This window comes from Dinoponera quadriceps, unplaced genomic scaffold (assembly GCF_001313825.1).
Source record: "Dinoponera quadriceps isolate SergipeBrazil2010 unplaced genomic scaffold, ASM131382v1 scaffold616, whole genome shotgun sequence".
NCBI lineage: Eukaryota > Metazoa > Arthropoda > Insecta > Hymenoptera > Formicidae > Dinoponera > Dinoponera quadriceps.
Genome location: NW_014555184.1, coordinates 343,873 through 366,178, shown reverse-complemented (window position 1 = coordinate 366,178; position 22,306 = coordinate 343,873). Strand labels below are relative to the sequence as shown.

The 22,306-nt window shown below is 44.8% G+C and overlaps 1 protein-coding gene across 4 annotated transcripts in view; it reads right to left on the bottom strand.

Annotated features, from left to right (window-relative positions):
* Positions 1-408: 408 nt before the first annotated feature.
* The window catches only part of LOC106743331, a 30,391-nt gene continuing 8,493 nt past the window's right edge, over positions 409-22,306 (bottom strand). For 3 of the 4 annotated variants that reach the window (XM_014617068.1, XM_014617070.1, XM_014617071.1), the window contains exons 2-5: positions 3,428-3,749; positions 3,176-3,328; positions 2,718-2,862; positions 409-2,260 (exon numbers count right to left, since the gene is read on the bottom strand). In XM_014617068.1, the coding sequence (XP_014472554.1) occupies positions 1,586-2,260; positions 2,718-2,862; positions 3,176-3,328; positions 3,428-3,749 (1,295 nt within the window). In that variant the 3' untranslated portion in view covers positions 409-1,585. The remainder of the gene's footprint in view (positions 2,261-2,717; positions 2,863-3,175; positions 3,329-3,427; positions 3,750-22,306) is intronic. The other variant, XM_014617069.1, reaches the window with a different exon arrangement.

Below are 22,306 nucleotides of genomic sequence, written 5' to 3'. Positions count from 1 at the left end.
ATAAATTCCAAATAAATTCAAAACGAGAAAACTTGACAACATGCTCTTGATCGATCTCATTTATTTCAATTCACTCTTTGTAGATCTTAAATTTGAAATATCAAGTAATAAATATTTTTTAAAGTTACTACGCAACTCTTAAGCTTGACTTTTTCTCAAGTTTTCTGTAAAAAAAAATCTAATTTTAGACTTGTCGAAGAATCTGTGATTGTAGGACTATTTAATAACACAGAGATATACCTTACACACATGTAAATTAAATCTTGCTTCAACTTTATTATTTTCAGGTGAACATCAGTATATAGCATGGAATACTACACCGAATTGGGGACATCAGTCAATGACGTGACAAGATGGGCAAATTGTTCGTAAATATACAGAAGGTATCGGAATTGAAGAAAAGACTTCTCTCATTTACAGGTACATATATTATATTCGATATCTCCTTACATTTATTACTAAAATATTAACCAGTATTTACATCAATTTGTACAGGTGACCGCCTTGATCACACATATGCATAATGACACGTCCAATTCGAATGTGTGTGTGTGTGTGTGTGTGTGTGTGTGTGTACGCGCGTGTGTGTGTGTGTGTGTGTGCATTCCTATATAAATAAAATAACAAAATCCGCTTCTTTTTTTTTTGCACTTTTAAGTTCACGTTGCCACGGTATCGCGAGTGGAATGTGAGCTTTAAAAAAAAAAACGCGGTGAGTTGAGAATAATGAATATTGCAGCTCGCAACACACCGCGAGGTAACCACGATTCGATCCGACGACGATCGTAAATTTGTCCCGAAAGTAAAATAAAGTCGAACAACAAGTTACACGCGAGAGACGAATACGGAAGTCGCGAAGTGAACGACGCGCTTCGACATTTGGATGTGAACAAACGGAAACGTTGACTAGTACACTATAATACACATAAAGTAAATGTCATTAACGATGTACAACATAGGAGTTAAATAAAGACCAATATTTATACAAAGCCCTTACAATTATTTGGTATCATCGCGATATTTCCCTTTTGTTTCTATTGCGCGGTATAATCTCGAATACGTTCAAACCGAAGGTGTCATTCGTGAAACAACGCTTGGCAGGCTAGAGGTCTGTAGTGCTCTCTCTCTCTCTCTCTCTCTCTCTTTCGGGGCAGAGATGCGAATCCTTAAGATAACGTCACGAGATTCTCTATCATGTGAACACAGTATACAATCTGTGCCAGAAGTTCCGCGCGTAAAAATTGCTAAAAAGAAAAGAACACTCGATTTAAAAAGGAAAGAGAAATCACACTCGAGTTAAAAAGGAAAGAAAAATCGATAGAGAGAGAGAGCTCGAGTATAGATACAGCAGATCCGCCTGTGTGTGAGTATTTTTGTTCCCCTAGCGATTATCGGGAGAGATTATGGAGGAAGATTGCTGAGAAATGCAAGAGGTACGAGAGGCCGATTGTCTTAAACGGCGGGTACTTTGGGACACATGAGCATTCGTAATATATCTCTCTCTCTCTCGCTCGCTCTCTCGCTCTCGACGAGTCTTACATTTGGATATGTTCGTAATCAGTCGTTGTGCGCGGGAAAGTTCCGTTTAGAGTTCCGTGGTGATCTCGTCCTGCGGCCGGAAGCCGAGGATCGTGAAGTCGTCGATGAGGTAATCGCGCGCGGGCGACCAGTCCGACAGGATGGTGTAATTGGCCGCCTCCATGGTGCTCTGGAACTCCCATTGGGGATTCAGGTCGCGGTCTAGACCGTCGTTACACTCATCGTGCAAACCGCGACTCGGTGGGGCTGCTGCTGTTCCAGCCGGTTCCGGCAGCTGCGCTCCGCCGACGTTGTAGTTGTGATTGAACGCGGAGATCGCCAGCTCCTGGAGGCGCGAGCTGCCGGGGCTCTTCGGCGCCCGCTTCTGGTTCCCAGCGTATACCAAGGGCGTCGTCTGGCCGATTCTCTCGGAGCCGTTCGGGCTGAGCTTCTCGTGGTTGTACAGCACCGAGCTGTTCTGACCTAAACTCGAACTGACGGGACTGTCCTTCGCGTAGCCGAGGCTCGAGCTCGCCGGGCTGATGCTCGACTTGTCGCTCGCCTGGAACGTAGCGAGCGGCACGTTCGCTTGGAATGTCGTGAGATTAGTGGGGGTGGTCCTCGGCTCGTACGGCTGGGCTGTTTGCGACGTCGTCGTCACCGCCGGCTGCGACGGCGCGGGCGGCATCATCATTTGGACGGGACTCGCCGGTTGCTGCAGAAACGTCACGAGCTGAGCCACCTTGAAGCCGGAGGAACATAATGAGCGTCGACCTTTGGAGGTTTGGTGGGACAACGTTTTACACAGACACAAATCATTCAGCCGAATCATCGTCATTGTTGCGAGAGGCAAAGGGAGCTTTCCAACGCGGGAAACTACGGTCTAAGACTCCGTGCGTACGGACGATTTTCTTTTATTTCTGCTGAGCGAATTTCTTTTCTCTCCCTTTTTATCTTTTCTTCAAAGTTGACGCACGAATGCAAGGTGAGAGAACCGCTCGTATGCGCGGGGTCTCATGCGCTACATGGTCACTTGTATACAACTTTTTGGATTGTGTGACTCACCGAAGTGCTTTAAGGACTGGCGTGAAAAAGAATCGGAAAAGTATGAGATAAGAAGCGTCATCGTTTTTTTTTTCTTTTTTCGCTCACGACGCAGCAAGAATACGTCATACTCCGCGAGAAATGAGGAATCTTACTTCTGGGGAGCTGTGCCTCTTGTATCTTCTCAGCAGCCGCTCCGCCCATGAGAACAGTCGTTGCCAGTCGTCGGGGGGCAGTGGTATCTCGTCGTCTCGCCTGTTCACCAGGACCAGTATCCTCGCCAAGTCACGTAACACTGGTCTACAACCAGTAGTAGTAAGGTAAACACGAACAAGCGGACGCACGCGCCAACGTCATGCGTCACGCGTTGAGAATATTCGTGAACAAGCGCAATTTTCTCATAGTTTTAAGGGCTCGGAAAAACCGATGTTTTTTCGACATTTCCGCGCAAAAATGAGAAAAAACCTCCCGTTTTTCCATTTTCGTGAAATTTCCTTCTGCGGAAAAATTGCAAAACAAAAAGAAACGTTTCTTCAAAACTATAAATTTTTTTATCTAGACTAATAAGCCGATGGGCGAGCCCCGTTTGCTCGTTACTGCGTTCATATCGTACCTGTATGCCTGGATGCCGACGGCGCCGTCCCCGTTACTCCCCGAGTAGTACAATTCCCTGACTTGTCGCCTGGTGTCGTTGAGCATCGCGAGGAAAGTGTTGGCCTCTCCCCTGAGCGTCGCCAAATGCTTGAGAAATTCTCGCCTCTCCGCGCTGAAAGCGTACAACAACAAGCGCGCTCTTAATGAATTCTCACGGAGGACGCCGGGACGTCAGACGGACACTGCCGGCGCACAATATCGAAGAACGAACCTGTCCTCGTATTGCTGCACTAGCTTCGCCGCCCTCTTCTTCCTTCGATGCACGACTATCGCACCGCACACGATGATGAAGAAGCAGATGGTAGCGCCGGAGATCACCCCCACAAGGATCGCGACCTGGCTACCGGTGAGGCCGAACATGTAGCCGGTCTCGCGGCAGATACGACCCATGTACTCGTCCCGGGTCGACCAGTCGGCGACGAAGCCCGGTGGGCAGGTGTGCACGCAGGTACCCTGATGCAGCAGCACCGCGCATCTCGCGCACGTCCCGTCCCTGCATCTCCTGCACCCGGCCTCGGACTCGACGCATTCCACTGCAAAGGTGAAAAAAACGTAGCACGCTTTATACCTTGGATCACCCTCGAAGAAATTCTTCGAGTAGAATTCCACTCGGGGAAAAGCGGAACAGAGATAGCCGGGGCAGATAACAGGTAGGCAATGACGAATGACAACGCGGTGAACGTTCGCACCGTGGATCCCGACGGGCGCGTCGCGACGACTAGATACCGATATTCTCGTTATGTGTGTCAAACATTTGGGGCCACCGCTCGAGGCTGTGGATCAGGCCGACGAGTTTCGCGAATCGCCGCTTCGTTCGCCCCGATACTGAGAGAAATTATAGGTATTTTCGGCCCCGTCCACCTCTTACCCTTTTCATGGTTTTAATCGCAAAAATAGTAATAACATAAAAGAAGAAAATAAGAGAGAAGACGCAACGTTACTCGAGTACCAGCTTGCTAATTACTCGTGTCTGTGTAATTTTCCAGGTGCAATTAAATAACACGCAGAGCGTAAATTACAGAAAACGTCGCGAGTTCTCTTTCCAAGAAATTATCGTCAGGACGGCGAACGAGAATTTTTTTCCGTTTGAGCGCGCTTCAGGCTTCACCGGGATTATAATAAATTCCCTTGAATACAACAGTATCTGGAAGAGCATGGCAAACTTTTCATTGACTCTGGACTACTTTGAAGCAAAATGGCGGAACCAATCGATGTTGTTACAGTCTCATTTCGAGTACCACTATGCGCGGGAACCAATCAACTAACCAGTCATATTCTCTGCGAAGTTATAAAATTTGAAATATTTCCAGAGAACATTAAGACGTCGCAAAGACGTCTTTGAGGCATACATATTTATGTAAGTTAACAGAAGAGAGTTAAGGATTAATAAGAAGGTTACAAGGTCATTTTTACACTTCACAGTGTGTATCCGTTCTTTCTTATTTACTTTTATTTCAACGAATTCGAACCACAAACAAATATTCTTATCCGTTTACAGAAGATAAGCGTAAAAAAGAAATTTCTAGTGGGGAAATCTCTGCTGCGAGCAAATTAATATCGTCTAATGAGAAAACCTGCCGGCAAATTAACACAACATGGACATTCATCACAATCACCACGTACGTTGTTCAATCACCATGTACGGTTAACCTTATAATAAAATCCCTAGAAATAAATTAATACTATCAGCGCCATTTTGCTGGAGGAGCAAAGATTGTCCAGACTCTGTACTCGATGGACTCTCTTTACACCGGGATCCTTCCTCTCTCGTGCGATATATTTATATCCCCCGACATGCGTCCTCTTCCTTCCCGTTCGGTGGCCAGATACATTACGGAGGTCACGAGAGGGAAGGGGGACCGGCACTAGAGAAAATTGGAAGACCCCGTGCGTGTGCGTGCACTAGGGAGAGACTCTCTCTCTTTCTCTGTCTCTCAGCCCGCTGAGGGTTCATTAGTACGTGTATGAGGAATGCGGTTGCTGGTTTCTCGATTATGTGGGTCTATAAACGCCGCGCGGCCGGCAGGCACGGGGGCCCCGACGGAATATCGACGGTCACACACATTCTCCAGGTTGAGAACACTAGGTCGGGCCCGTTTCCCCGGTCCGTCGGCCTGCGGACCGTGTGTTCCGTGAACCCCGGGGTCGCCTGTTTACTTTGCCGCCGAGATCCTTCGCCGGCCGAGAGTCTCCTCGGTTATTCCTGCCGTGAAAATTCCCGCAGATATCGGGAGACGCGTGAATTCTCTCCTCGTGAGCGCTTTAACTTTCTACGGCTTCTTCCTCTCTTCTTTTATCCCTCTCCAATCATGATTAGCGACTAGCTCGCGCGCGCGCACGCTCTTTGGAAAATGCGTCTTCGACTCGTTCTCGTCGTACGAATGGCGTGTACGTTCTCTCTCTCTCTTTCTCCGTAGAAAGCGCCGTGTCGCGAGTGTTACAAAAAACACATCACGGTTTATTTGATCGGATTATTGTTGTTGGTGCGATTATCATCACGCTTTCGATTATCATCGCGCGCCGTCCGTCGTCGAGAAAGCGCCCGCCGATAATTGAGTGTTATTCAACGCACACGCACACGCACACACACACACACTCTGGGAGAGTGACGCAATTTTGCAAGTTGGCAATTCGATCGTCGGAAGATAATCTCTGAGAGGTGAGGGGAAAGTGTATATATGCACGGTTATTAAGCGAGCGGGTAAACGCGGAAAGCTTCGGGATTAATGTGAAATCGCCGCTCATCGACGATAAGAGTGCAATGCACGCAATTAAGCGGCCGAATTAACGGTCTCCGGCTATTACGATTTCAGAGCCGACGTTCGCCGTTATTATCTCCTCGTGCAACTCTCCGCCGACTCGCCGCCGTGGATAATCGAGTTTTCGTAATTCCGATCTGCGCATCAGGGAGCGATTAGTGAATTCGCCGAGTTGACTTTTAATTAGATAATTAAAGGTCGAGGAGAAGCTCGTCATCGGGTCGCGCGTGACCCGATTTCCCGTTCTTTTCCGTCTCTCTCTCTTTCTTCCTACGTATTCATTTTCGCCGCGTTTGTGTGAATATTTAATTTTTCTCCCATCTTTTTACGTTCAACTGTGCGGAGAAAAAGACTGGGCAGCGTCCGATTCGTTTGCAAGGAAACTCTCCGAGAGCGTCACAGCAGGGCGAGCGTTTACGTACGCTCGTTTTCGTTATTAATTAGTGCGATTAAGTAGACCGTTCGTCGCGTCTACTTACCGAACAAGCCGGCGCTTCCGGAGCAATCCCGCTGCGAAATACACGTATTCGCATGCTATGTGCCTCTGCTCTTCGCGTACATATTTACAAGTATAATGTAACTTACTTTCTATCTAGCGCTTCTCCCGAGAGGTGCTCTCAACACGCACGCACACGCGCACACAATCAGTTTCTACAAGTTTCAATAAAATGTTGATGCTTTCCGCGGATTAGCTCGATTCCCGTGTTTATCACACAGTGAAAAATGTTGAAAATGAAAAATCCAACGCTGTTTATTGCGTTAAAACTAGTCTGTTGAAATTTTATATTACTTCAAGGTGAATACGTTGAAAAATAATATGTCGACAAGGTGAATATGTTAATTTAGCGTTATATCTGTGTACTTTTTAACACACTCCCTGTATTAAAGTAACATAAAAGTTGCGTTAAATTGAATAAGCGCGAAAATTTGAGCGGACCGTTTGTGCGGACAAATGCGAAATGCGTTCAATTAAACGCAAAACTTTTCACCGTGGAGAGTCGCCGTCACAAAGCCGCTCGTCACCGCCGTCCGACCGAATAAGTCGAAGTAGGTTCCCGTCAACTTCATTTTTCGCGGTGTTTTTGTATGATACTAACCCACATTCGCGCCAGACCGAGAGACGAACTCGCGGACGCGAGCGAACGAGCGGCGAGTTTAACGGTGCTCGTAAAAGTCGCCTCCTGAATTATGAAGTTACACAAGTTCACGCGTTGCGACGGTCCCGCGCGAACGAGCGACCGAGGCATGAATCTTCTCCTTTCGGGCACACGAGGCTCGTGTGTCAATCGCCCGTATGCACTCGCTGCTGCACGACGGACGAGTACAGTTACTTACGATGCACATGCGACGTGCAGCTGCGACGACGCATCGTCATCGCCGATTTCTCTCTCTCTCTCTCTCTCTCTATCTATCTCTCTATCTATTTATCTATCTCTGTCTATTTATCTATCTACCTATCTCTCTCCCTCTCGGTTAGCCCGTTCGCCTGCCTGCTTCTTCCTCACCTACGTCCGCAAAATCTCGAAACCTGAATCTTTCCACGCCAGATACGGCGCTTCCGACGCGTCGTGCCACTCGCTCGCGATCATTAGCGGAAGCGCGTGTTAATTAAAGTACACATTAAAGTGCTCCTGCAGCTCGTCGTCGCTCGCTACCTCGTCGAAATGCTAGAGCGTTCCCGTTACTCCGAATTTTCATAATCAGTCGGGGCGAACAACAGACGGACACAATGAAGAGCTTGAGGGGATTATGTTTTTAAACACACACACGTCGTGTATTTTTCTACAATTCGTTTAATACAGAGAGCGACAGAGAGAATTTCCGTTGAATGATCGCGGCCTGTACCGGCAGACATCAAATATCGAAAATACACCGTCGCAAAACTCGGATTTATTCGTACCGAGACCGAAATATGTAAAATAAAAAACAGGCTATATAGATAAACAATTGAACAATGTATATGACAAGTAAGGCAAATAAGAGCACTGTTGTAATGGCTAATAATTTATTTGAACGGTAATTCAATATAATTTATTAAATATCATCAGTTTTAATATCATTTTATTTTTGCTAATATTGGATTTCTGAACACATGTCTGCTTGGCAACAGACACATATTTGTCCGAATATTTCTTATTTATATACTTCTACTTTAATCCCTGCATTGGTTGCTACTTAAGGTCTATGCACTATTGTGCACTTTAGTTTTTTTATTATTATATTTTGATTGTATGCGTCAAAGGGTGTCCAAATATGATAAAAACCGAAACGTTCGTGGGAAAATTATATTGAATTACTGTTAAAATAAATTACTCGCATTTCAACAGCGCTTTGGCTCTCTTATTTACCTTATTTATCGTATGTTTGATCATAAAATTTATCGCAAGTTTGATCATAAAAGAACAGATGATGGCAATTTACGTGTTATAACGATCAATTAGCACCCAGTTTGTCCGAACATTTTTCTGATCCGTTGATATAAAGTTTCTATATGCAATAAGAAGGGTAATTTACATACTTTCTTCAGATGTTTCGAGAACGATACGAGTGTATCTTATCGTTAGACAAGTTGGCACGATACTTTTCACAGTTTACGAATGCCAACACCTTCCAAGAGAAATTCTCCCCGCGCATATTTTTGAAAAATGCATGCCACTCGCAGATGGGAAACTGCGTATACCGCCGAAGTTTTCCGAAGCGGGAGAAGAAATTACACGCGATTGAGAATATACCCAGACACCGGATAAATAGCCAATCTGCATACTGCACTTTCTATTCGCGAACTCATTATATAATAAAACGCAATATTACCCAATAAGTATGAGAGTGTCCCTCTCTCTCTCTATCTCGAGTAATAACACTATATCTATTTTACTATTACTACGTAATCGCTAATCGTGAGCGGGCGACGTTGGTGAAAAATTGCTGAAAATTGCCATCACTTGTCGAAAAGAATTTTCTCCCTCGGCGTGTCCGGAGATCCCCGAAGGGAACACGCGGTACAGTGAGATCGCACCACCCACTTAGGCTGACCCGCCGCGGCCTGTACCGGCAAACATCAAATATCGGAAGTGCATGCCTTTAATAATGTCCGATAAAAAATTTCATTACGGGCGAAACGCGGCTCTCGAAGCGCTCGATAGCTAAGCTCTAGCTGGCGTAGACTATCCGGCCTATTCTGCAAAAGGAAACTCGCGAAATTCGATCGCGGATAAAGGAAAAGGATGGACGCGTGGAGAGCGCTGTATTAAGCGCGAGAGCGATTTTCCCGTTCTATCGTGGTACACTTGACAATCGTCGATCGCGAATCGCAGATATCGCGCGTATAAACACACGTTGAAACGAACAGAAGCAATAAGAGATCGCGCGGAACCACCACACGCGATCCAGGGCCTCAATTTCCGCCTCGACCTCAATTTCACCGGAGAATCCTTCGGGGGAAAAACACCGCACGATTTTTCGCCGATTATAATATCGGAGCGCCCGATATCTTCCGGCTGGAAGAGGCGGCTGAAAATGTTGAAGTTCATTCCTCGCGAATTGAAGCGGTGCGCGATCGGACAGTTCGCGCGAGGCTTCGCTCACCCGGCATTTCAATTTGCCCCTTTAATTACACCGAGCGAACAATGAATCCCTTCGGGATTTCCCCCTCCATAGGGAGAGAAGAGAACTTGGAAAATTTACCGAGGAACTTAAATTCAAGTGGAAAGGTGACGCAGAACATCCTCAGTCGAGGAGGATATCGGACACACGTCATAACTTGTGTTTTCGTGCTTTCTAATTTCGGAGCTGATGCGTCAGCGAGAGAGACATCCAGAATTATTCCAGTATTTCCAGTCTTGCCAGTGACCGGCGAGAACCGACTATAGACAGGTACAAAATATTCACAGATACCGGCTGAGCCGAGAGACGATCCACGTGGAGTCGAAGGCGACGACGAGGCTTCGCCCGAAAATTCTTCTGCGGATAAAAAAGGAGAGGAAAATTCAAAATGCATATCCACGCTTATTAAGGCAATTAGTCTGTAGAATACCGGATTTTTAGTAGCGACATTAAAGGGCCCTTTCATAAGTTTATTATTAATGAAAAAAGATTTTCCTGAATTTCATCTATTTAAATGATAAATGTTAATTTTGAGCGAAATTAAGACAAATATATATATATATATATATATATATAATAGAAAGTGGTATATAAATATTCGAATATATATGTACGTGTCGCAGGCTTTACTAAAAATTGTAAATTTCTTATAGTTACATCTTTAATAAAAATAAAATGATAAAAAAGTAGGACATTATAATTTCAGGGAACATATAGAAGTGTAATCTTCAGTTGCGAATATCTCAGCTTCCGAACGGTCGATCATTTTCTAATTTTACAGACGAAGTAGATAATATCCATCGATACGCAATTAAAGTTTAAAAGGATTCCTAAGAAAATAACAATTAACGGGCCAACTGTCTTAAATCTTCTGTCCACACAGACGCAACATCCCACGCGCTTTCCGTACAATATCTGACGAATATGCCTTCCCGATCGATTACAAAGTGAGAAGCGGACGCTCAAACATCACAACGCGACGAGCGTCAAACGGAGGAGAGCGATCAATCACTTTCAACGGACGAATGTTTTGAAGGAACAATTGACGTCTGCGATTGACATTGCTGCTGAACATGTTCGCGTGTTCCCAGCACGAATGATTCAAGGGAGCAGCGGGTTTAGAAATAACGTTAACAATGAGTCACGGCCTCACGAGGAGCGTAACTCACACTCAGAGTTACGGAAGAGGGAAGCGATACTTCCTCTCAGATAAATATGCAAAACGACGAGATTAGTGCTTCCGTATCAGCGGTCAACGGCAAAAACTCACTTCGGGAAGCGCGATGAACAAATTCCGAGACGATACGTTTCGCGGATCGCTGGTAGCTATTTACGTTCCAGCGGTCGGGACCGATATCGCTGCTTCGTGACTGCGTCGGATCAAGGCACTTCCACCTGGATTTCAGGAAGTACCATATTGCCGATCAAGTGAAACTCCTCTCTCTCTCTCTCTCTTCTCTCTCCTCTCTCCCTTTTCCCAACGATCGAAGCCAAACTGTTGCTCTCGCTGTTGCTGCTATTGGCTTACCGCTCATAATACGAGCCAGCGGTGATTTACGTCAGAGTTTCTCAACCCACGTCGCGCTGTCGCTGCTCTCGCCGACGACGATCGCACGCTGATTAGGACTTTCGAGCAATTTCCCTGATCGTCGGGGCCGCTTAAGCTCTAACGCAAGACATATACACACTCTCGCTCACTTCTCTCTTGGTCTCTCGCTCTGCGTATGGTATAAATTATGTTAAATTATATACGTGGAAGTAAGACGCGTTCGACCGACGCGAGACATCGTCACGACGGCGAGAATAAAAGTTCTATGAAAACGACGGGAAAAAGAGACGACCGAGAGCGTCGTTGCGGTTTGACTTTTTTTTTCTTCCTAATTTCGGGGGGAAACACCGAAAATGTGTCATGCTCGAAACGTCGAAAGCGACACGAACGTCGCGCGAATTTGCACGGAAGTGACGTTTTTTACCAAAAATGACACAGCGGCGGGAAAACCAACAGGAGTATCCTCCTCCATCATGATTAAATTCAGATTCGATAAATTCGCAACAAATGTTTTTTTCCCTCGGACTTCGTTTTTCAGTCACAAAATATGATTACGACGCTTTCTTTTCGACGAGTTTCGCAACGCATCTCGTATCTGGTAGGAAAATCTATCTTCTGCACGGAGAAAAGGATTTATTTTGATTTAATAAAATGTCTTTAATTGAAAAAAATTTGCTTCTCTGAAATGAAGCAAACGGATGTTTGATTCAAAAAACAAGACTGTTTGGTCTCTCAAACAATGAATATCTTTACGTCAAATAACATATATTTCTGATATTTTCATTCCAATATTACAATTGTTATCACAAAATATAACAATTATTTGAAAGAAATAACACTGTATTAGAAAATATTAAAGAATTTCTTTGTTTTAAAATAATACTTAATATACAATTAAATAAATTTTTTATCATTGAAAACTAAATTACTTCCACAGAACAATATTGTTTTTTTTTTCCTCAAACAACATGGTCTACTCTAGAGTAAAAACATTCTCATACAAACAAAATGAGATATTTGATATTAAATAATATTACTTATACATTAAACAAACCCAAGTCAAGCAAACACGTATACTAAATCTAAAAAGAAACCTTCTCTATGTGAGAATTACAAGAAGTCAAATCCTCCCATTGGGCATGGAATGCGTTTCGAAACTGATCAAAAACAAGGTGTGTTGCTGCTTTTCCGTGACCGACCGCACGCATTTGTTACGTAAGCGAAACGCGAAACTGAATGAACACGCTTATCTCCAGACGCTCGCCGTTAACATGGCCCTTAAAATAATATCATGACGCTTGCGACGTGTTTTAGTCATCTTTATCTTGACCGCAAGAAGGATATGACGCGGAGAAACCGCGGTGTAAGCCTTTCCTCGCCATTACTTACTCGCGGATGTGGCTGTTCACATTTCATATGTCTAGCAGATTGCTGGGACGGCGAGATCCGAACGCGAACTAACGCGGGCGCACCTCCCGAACGTCAGGCGACGTCAGGTCCATTCGCTCGCGCGCGTACGTTCACCTCACCTGCTCGATATTCGAGCAGTCGACACACTTTTGAAGGTGCACGCGCCGCTCGAGCTGCAAGGCCGTTCGGAGGCCGATAAGTCGCGGACGCAACGACTGCCCTATTGCAAAAGCGAGACGCGAGAGGGAAATGCGTCGATTAGTCGCTGCAAATATCGCATCGCTCGCGGTGACAATGGAATATTATTACAACAATATTTCGAATATAACCGAACGGCGGGGCGTTGCCGGTGACACGTTGCATGTACAAATGCGTTGTGTGCACAAATTTTGCGACAGTCAGCTGTGACCGACACTACGACACCATACCGCGTCTCATTAAGTATAATTAATTTACATTTGAAAACTCGGCTTTATCGTGGCCGATAGAGAGCCCCGATGAAACGAGCTGAAAAGCACACCTAGAGAAATTATATAGAGGAAAAATACTAGATTCAAGTGAATGATTACTCTAAAATAACTTTGCACATTTTTACTCGGGTCAAACAATATTTACTTGAACCGGGAACGGAATATTTCTCGAATAAAGTGTGCAAACGAAATATTTATTTGATCCAAGGTAACATTTACTTAATCCAAATAAAAATTTGCCAAGAAATAATTAATTATTTACTTGAATCTAACACTTTTTTCTGTATAATTATCTCCAACATTAACTATATGCTCACGTTTTTTGTTTTAAACATAAAAATAATAGAAATATGCATGTAAAGTTATTATCGCTAACACTATAGTATAGTGATATGTAAAATTCACATTTATTAGAAAATGGTTCTCCTGACTATAACTCTTTTAATATAACATATAATTATAGTATTATAGTTATAAATACCAGATACCTTTCTCTTAACATAAATTCGCGCTTCAAATTATATATTTATTTATCTATTTTCAACAATTCAATCGTCAGTCGAGCTTCCGCACAATCAACGGAAGCCAATGCGAATGATCAATTAATTATCTCGCTACGTTGATTATCTCGAACCCGTATCTAAACAACGTCGAAATCTCAGGAACTGGCAATTTCGGAAAGCATGGGGATTTTAAACGGATATCAGACTACAAAATTAAGTTTCATGATGGCGAGAGAATTGAGGAATACGAGATGAGATCTGCTGGTGGTGACTTTTCCAGACGGGTTTGGATCCGTCTGAAATTCGCCAAGGCGTTCAATTAGCATGGAGCAACAGCTCGTCGTGAAATTAACGAGCCGCAATTGGCAGACAGAGCCACGGACGGTCGGCAGATGCTCGCGTCTTCCGCACGTGCACGCGTATCTGCACGTGTTGCGTGCCGCGCGCAAACGACCCGTCGTTTTTCCGCGTTTCGAAACATCATGCGAGGAAATTCAGACTCGGTTCAAGAATTCAGGACGGTCCGAGTCGAAATTGCAATATTCGTAAGTAGGAGGAAATTATTTTTAAGAGAGTCAAAATAGCGTCTCGTTTTAATGCTACTTTGACGCTCTTAGGAAACTTTGCGCTTACATAAATGGTCTATATTTACGTGGTTGATTAGACACGCTTGAATTTTGCCGATTATGGAGATCTTCCGGGCACTCGTTTTCAAAAAACTATTTTTTTCCCGACATATGACGTTCCACAGAATGTAAAACTACGGTCGTTCTTTGCACAAACTATCGGGACTCTCGGCAGAAATTTTAATTTGTGTGAATGTTCGCGCATGCGCGCACAATTTTTCCTGTTTTTCTTGCTCGTTTATTTTAATATTGACACGTTTTGCACAATTTTATTATTGCATATTTTCGTTTTTAAGTTAAATTTGAAAAAAAATGTTCTCGCTCGAAAATCGCTCCAAATTTTAATCGCATATAAAAATTTCAACTCGGGGGACGGATACAAAAAAAATGCAACACGCGTTAAAATGACGACGACACGCAACGCGTGCGCGCTAATGAATTCTACGAGCGCGCAGCGCGAAATTCGCCGCTCACGAGAGAGTTTACGTCGCAAATGTCAAATTCGATTACGTCCCGATGATGATGTCACGCGCAATAATTTCAGAAGGTCATAACGCGCGAGAGCACGCCTTACATCATGGACAGGATCATAAGCTCTTCATACGTAGCGATCCAAGCGATGCGCTCATCGCGAGTCCGTGAGTGTTGAAGTCACCACGACGACAGGGACAACGACGACGACGTCAACGTCGCTTGTTTGTATGCTCGTGCACGTGAAAGCGTGGCGAAATTAATTTTCCATGAACTAACGTTATCGCGCATAGCCATCGCGGTGACTTCACGGGATCGCGACTCTCCTAAGTCATAAACACGTTCAGGACGCAGCGTCGTTCTCAATGACGATATGCAAATTGTCTTTTATTAAAAAATCATGCCGCAAGGTGTCCTCCTCCCCCCGTTCTCTCTCTTTCGTCCTGTCTCCGCGACGAATATGAAAAATTTTATATTCCCTCGGGTGCGTGAGATCATTTTTGCTGCGGAATATCGATAGTCTCTGCGAATCCCGAGCGAACGAGAACGACATGTTTGTCGAGAATTAAGTTTCAGATGCGGAGACACGTGCAACGATATCTGATATTCTTCTGATCGTGTACAGAATTTTATCGACGGAACGGAAATTTGAGAATTAAAAATTGAATAATAATAAATTTGGCAGTGAGAAAATTAGAATCATTGATATTGGACCATAAAAAGTCAAAACGCAGTGCTATTATAAACAAATCAGAAATAGATTCTCACAAACATGCTTAATGTCGAAATGAAAACATATTATTCCAAACGTCTCGGCCGAATCTGTGAGCCTCTTCAGTGGAAAAATAATGAACGCAAAAGAGAGTTAAAAATTCATTATATTCCCTCAGAATCATCGGGAATTGTGAAGAATTAAATGAGCCATTGAACACAGAAGTAGTTTCGCGTGCGACACTTTCCTCCGTGTCGGCCGTTCTATTAAGAATTGACGCGGAATCGGCCGGTACAACCGCGGCGATCTACTTTTCGCAGATTCCCCGTAGAGCCCGTAGATGCAAATTTCCACTACTTTCTCCGATTTGCCGTAAAAGGCGCGAAACTCGCCGTCGAACTTGGGTAAATCGCCGCCGAAAGTTCACAACGGCCCGCTCGTTCGCTCGAAAGTGTCTTTCTTCGCCGGAACCGCATCGATTTATCGGCCCCGGTCGCCGGGCGTGTCTAATGCGAATCGTATCGACCGGCTTCGGATATGTACGCAAAAGGCGTAAGGCAGCCGGCTTTCCAATATTCCGCGCGAACCCGCGCGGAGGCGAGAGGCAAGTAAGTCGCGAGAAAGCGCGCGCGCCTTTTGCATTCGGTCCACGGATTTGCGAAACTCAATTTCACGAGTTTCCCGTGTTACGACAGAGCGACATACGCTCGCGAACTTGGCTCGCGAATTCACAGTTCGCCGGGACGCTAATTATCGGCTAACTATCTGATTATCAGACTCTTGTTTATATAACCCGGTCTGATTACGCCGCGCGATTGAAATGCAGAGGTGTAGCTCCGCTCTCGCGGAGAGCCGGCCGTCGCTCGAAATAATTCAACAATGCGAGCCACACTGGCGACTCCAATTGCCACGTTCGCGCTCCCGAACGTTTCCTCATTTGCGAAACGTCCTCGCTTTCGCACGTCCTTCCTCCTCGCCCCCTCCCACCTCCGTGCGCGAATCCGGCCGCTTCGTTATACAGTTCGCTATACAGTTTCGTACGCAGACTGATTAAAGTTCCCAACATTTGCCGGACCAAAACTCATTAGTCCTCCTAATCATTGCCATCGTGCATATCCGGATAAGCGTACACGTTATAATCGTCGGTTATTCGGATCAATCTCTCGCTTCGATAACTTGACGTATCCTATTGTACGCAGACGGGAACGGTTAAGAGGATTTGATGAGGTCCGGCCTGGTTAATATATTGGGTGCTTTCCTTTAGATGATCGAAACAGGCGAAGTTAAAATAGGCATCATCTCATTTTTGTCTATCCTACATACTTGTTTCAAGTATCTCATAAGTTTATGTATCCGCAAATGCATCACAAGTTCATCATAAGCACATCAAATTTATTCAAAATATATTCGGGATCCTAATAAATTTAAGTACTTCAATCAAGAATATTAAATTAAAACAGTGAAATTAAAACTTCGGTTTACTTGTTCCAGTTAACCGAGTTTAATTTGTCTTCGATAAAGTTGCAAAGAGAACAATTTCTTCATTTGAGTAAATGATAATAAGTTTTACCAATATTTGCGATGAGTATATTTTAATACTGTATCAAGAAAATATTCTTCGTTCGAGATAACCGTTACTTAAGGAGGAAAAATCAACTGAATAATCGCACTTTTCTTCGCAATACAAATAATATGTTCCTCTGTGTGAGTTTGTTTCCCTATTTTGCGAGTACTTGTCGCAACCGCGAGCGGAAAACGCTGCGCACGCGAGACCAATTAAAAAACACGGGCGGAAAGAGCGCGCGGAAGATGTCGAAATGTATAACAGTTTCGACCCGTAATCCCACGGATTATCATGAGGGAAAACGGGAAAGCGGGGGGATCCGGCCGGGATTGCGATTTGCATTTGCAGCAGCGGGTCTCGAACCCGTTTCTTCGAAGGCGCGACTGTCTGACTTACGGCGGCAAGTTTCCGCTAAGTGCTGCGAAGAAGTGGGTCGACGTAGTAAATTGAAATAGATGAGAGAAGGCTAATTGCCGCGGAGCGGAGCAACGGACCCGACGTTTCCGAATACAAAGAGACCACTTCACGGCGTGTGTGCTTGCGGAGGAACGGTCTCTAATTTGATCTACCATTCGTGTCAGCGTTGAACTCCGATTGAGAGAGAGAGAGAGAGAGGGAGAGAGAAGGACGCGCGACTGTGATTCTATTTCGAACTGGATATATCCGAAATCGATTTTTTCCCCGAGACGAGAATTTAGCTTATTCGCGGATGCCTTGGAACGTTCGATACTTCATTCGTAACTGGAAGCAACGGGATGAATATAGGATGCGCTCACGTTACCATAAATATCGCGCTAACGCGAAGGTGAAACAGAGAAAAGATATCTCCGACGAGAATCTCTCTTCTAATCTTTCGTAAAAAGAGAAAAAAAAGAAGAAAAAACGTTCGAGAATATCGAAGGCTGTCTCTCCATCTCTCTCTCTTCTTTCCGTCTCGGTCTTCTTTTTCCCTCGATTTTTCCCCATTATCTCGATAAATAGAGACTCCACGGCGGAATGACTAACGACCGACGTTGCGGCGCGTGTTTCTCTCGCCTACGTCGACGCTCGAGTTCTGCCGCGGCACTCCTACAAATAAGTAACTGTATTTCGCGATTTACTCCTCCGCGGAGGTGCGCGAGCGAGCAAACGGGGCCCCATTCGTTCGCGGACCCCGTCAGTGTCGGGTGAAATGGAGGGGAGAGAGAGAGAGAGAGAGAAGCGCGCAGGTAGAAGGATACCTGGACGTATATATCGGGAGAATCGTCGTTTGCCGTGAGAGAGAAAGAAGGAGAGAAAGAGAACCGGTCATTACGTAACTTGGTTAATGCTGGGGCCCTCCGGTCGTGTACAGTTATAACTCATCGCTAGCGACGTCAAGTACTCTGAGCACGAGTATCTCTCGTTCGCACCTGAACACATTTTTCAATACTCGTATCTAATTATTCTGAATCGATAGTCCGCGATAACGTACACCGGATGTCATACACATATATGTCGCGACTTTATAGCCAAGGTTACCCTGGCACGATTTCCAAGCTTCATACTTGGTACGAAGTTTTGATATTTGCAACTATAATCGCACAAGTACGGTTATAACAAGTGTAGCATAACAAGTTTCCAGCATGCATATTGCTGAACTGAAAAAATGTCTGCTCTTGCAACCGAATAAGAACGAAATGAAAACCTGGTGACGAGAAATGATATCTCTGTTACCGCGATTGAGAACATTCGGCTGCGTTGAAATCCGGTTGAGACAACTGAGAGCAATTGACTGAGTAGAAATCTCCCACGAGTCTTTCTGTTCTTACAACCGAATTTATTTCTGGTTCCAATACTGAGTAAAAAATATTTGAAAATCTATTTGCGGGATACGAAATTTATTTGAATGAATTTTTTTACAAAATAATACATTTTCAAGCACTCTTTTTTCTCAGTGCAGGCGATAAGTCAGTTACACAAAATGATTTTTTACGTTTGCTACTGTTTTTCGGGTTAAAGCAGGAAGAAGATAAAGTCGAAGCCAAAAAGGACTATAATTTTAACGGGATTTCTCTCGGTGCGAGTAAAACGTGAGATCGAATGGCAGGAAACTTTGGCAGATCGCACATGCGAGTGATTTCCACTTGAGGGGATCTGTATCTTCAACGCTGAATAAATTATACTCTTTAATAGTAATGATAACGTTACGGCACATATGTGACGTCCGAAGCAGGGTGACGACTTCTCGCGTTTCTGCTTCAGTCTGAACTGCATTCTAACTGTAACCTGTCTGTGTGATAATTCTAACTGTATCCCGTAATAGTTTCATCCAATTGATTGATCACGTCTGTTTTGCATTATCATCGACACGTGGGATACATTTTCCAAATTACCGGAGAACAAAGTAGCGCGATATCCTCGTGAGAAATCATAATTCCATCCGCGTCTGTGCATCCAAGGCTCAGTTTCTCATTTTCTGGTTAACTTATAGTTTAGGTTTAACCTAATAATAATTGTATTTTTCTATTCGTTAGACTAATTAATTCATTAAACTTTAAAAGCCGCTATAAAGCCATCAGTTTAATGATTAATCATGAATAGAAAAAATACAATGTATTTACTAGTATTAAATACATTTTGTATTACTGTCAGGTTCAATTTAAACCACCATTAAGAAAATGAAAAATCGAGCTCGAATCTTTTCAGCGATGCAGCAGCTGTACTCACGATCAAGTACACTTCGTCCTGAATACCGATACCTGTGCTATTCGCCGGTGCTACTTGTGTCTCTACCTACGCTCTACGGAGCTGCACGAGTCGAGAATGAAATATGCTTTACATTTACGAAGGTAACGTGCCGGGACGAAGGAGCGATATCGACCAATGGGGGCGGGAGAGCGGCCAGGTGGACGGTGAAAAGGAAATACTCGTTGTCCTCGCGAACACGCGGAGAGAGAGAGAGAGAGAGAGAAAGAGACTTTACGCGAGCGCGGTGCTTCCTCGCACCCCTCGTTCCTTATCGATCGTATCGCGAAAACCGCGGGGGTGACCATTGCCGGATCACCGACGGATACGACAGAGGAGAGAGCCGAGGAGACCAGCGGGGCGCGCTGACGTAAAGATCGCGCATACGAGAAGAAGGGTTGCTTCGTCGTTCGATCGAGAAACGAGTCGGCCAATCTCGACGAGAGAGTGAAGTTCGATCGAAAAATGAATCTGCGCATTCATTATGGAAATGCTGGGATAAGTTTCCGATAGGAATCGTTCAGTTATTCCCTGGAAAACACAATAGAAATCTAGGGAACAATCGAGCGAGTTCGACGGGAAACTTTGTCGAGCATTTCCATAACGCGGTGAGACAAATATCACTTTTTTTACTTTCCGAAGTATGCGATAGTATCTTTCCCGCACTTCGGAGAAAATTCGGTTTGTTTTGTTTACTGCTGTTTAATAGGCATCCAGATTCCTATTTCGTTTTTCAGTCGAGCGGCGCGAAGCAACTCTTCCGATGAGAAACGAGTACGTGAAGGGGAAAAGACCAAAAAAAAGAAAGGAAAAAAAAACGACGGGTGTGAAAAATGGAGATTGGGAAAGTGGAGAAAGAGTCGAGGAGAAAGATAATCGAGGAAAGGAAAAAAGCTTGGCGCGGTCGCTTCGCGCGGCGGATCGAACCGCGATCCGACCGGAGTCGCGACTCGCGAGCCGTCGAAGACTCGGGGAAAGTCGCGATAATAAACCGACGGCTAATGACGGGAACCGCGAGTGCTGCGCGAACGGCGCAGTGGAATAATAGCAGCGCGACGCGGTGTCGCGGAGGAGACGTGACTGGAAAACTATGCGGTCACGACGCGGCGGAATAATACGCGCGAGCGCGCGCGGCCGTGTACGCGTGAACGCGAGCGCGGCTACGTGCAGCACCTTTACAGCCGGCTTTTCACCTCAAATCAATTCCGTGTTTGTTCCTGCTGAAACGAGGATGACACGTTCTCGCGACGGTCGTTCGCACGCGCATTCCTTCCCGTCGTCGCCCGATTCGAAATACTGCACCGGCGTTTCCTCAACGCTGTGGAAAGGAAAAAAATTGGCCGAAACAAACGACGGGAATCGCGGGAAAATAAGATTCCGACGAAAAACTATTGTGATATTAAAGACTAATTTCCGGAAAAAATAATGAAAAAATAAATAAATAAAAAAATAATATTTACTTATAATATTTCGTAATTATATATGTATATCTACCTCAATTTCGTTTCAAATTAACATTTATTATTTAAGTAGTGAAATAAATGTATGGGAACACAATTTTGCTTAATAAATAGTAAATTTATAAGTGGCTCTCTTGATGCGTCACTGAAAATACGACACTAATGGGTAATACATCCTTAATCTCTTGTTTCTGAGATTTGCTTTTTTATCAGGGTAATTCAATTTCACTCGTATAGTTCGATTTCTCTAGCAACACACGCGAAGTTTCTTTTCTCCGCGACTAGCGACCACAACAAGCGACATTAATTACGACATGTGATCGCGGTAAAATTAATAAACCGTATGTTTCTCTCCTCCCCTTTTGCTTATCCAGATAAGCGAAACGATGAGAAGAAACGCGTTGTTAAAATGCGCAGGCTTTGAAATTCTTAATAGCTGCTAAGCGAGATAACGGAAGATGGCAGAAGCGACAACGGAGGACAGAGCGAGAACTAGGAGGACGCAGATGTTCCGCAGCGCGTGTTACCGGACCCGAGGCGGAAGTCGTCCGACCGGATACCGATAGCGAGCCCGAGCTAGCCTTCTGGCTCGTAAAAAGCGCACATTCGGCCGATAAAGGTACGTTTTCCCCTTGGTCTCGGGGTCTCGAGCGTTACGGGAGAGAGAGAAAGAAAGAGCGAGCGCACTCCCGACGAGTGCACTCGGCGAGTGTTCGTCCGTGCGTGTCTGGATGTCGGCGGTGTAAAAGCCGTTTTATTTTTCCCGTGCCCACCGTGTGCAGGTAGACGAATCCAAACGCGCTTGGACATTCGGATATTCGCGCGCACTGTCCGGCTCAAATCTAAAAACGAAATTTTCCAACCAGTGAACACGGAAAAATGTCATCAATTTCGAGAAGCCATGAACGAAGAAGGAAAGGTGCGCTCTCTCTCTCTCTCTCTCTCTCTCTCTCTCTCTCTCCCGCAGCTTAGGATTATCTAAGAATCATCACATCCGCGTGAAATGCGACGAGGAGTGTCGCTGGCGCGATAAAAGGTCTCTCGTAAAAGCCGCACGTCCGTGTCCGGACGAGTTCGAACGGCCGTAAAATCGATTTATAGGCGTAAGATCGCCGGCGCGCAATCGCCGGACGACGCGCGGTAACATCGCGTAAATAGAAATATCTCCTGAGGAAAAACTTTCCATCCTTTTTTTTTCATCAGTCTCCCTCCCCCCCTTTGAACGGAGCAGGAATTCTCCACCTCTCGGAGATTACG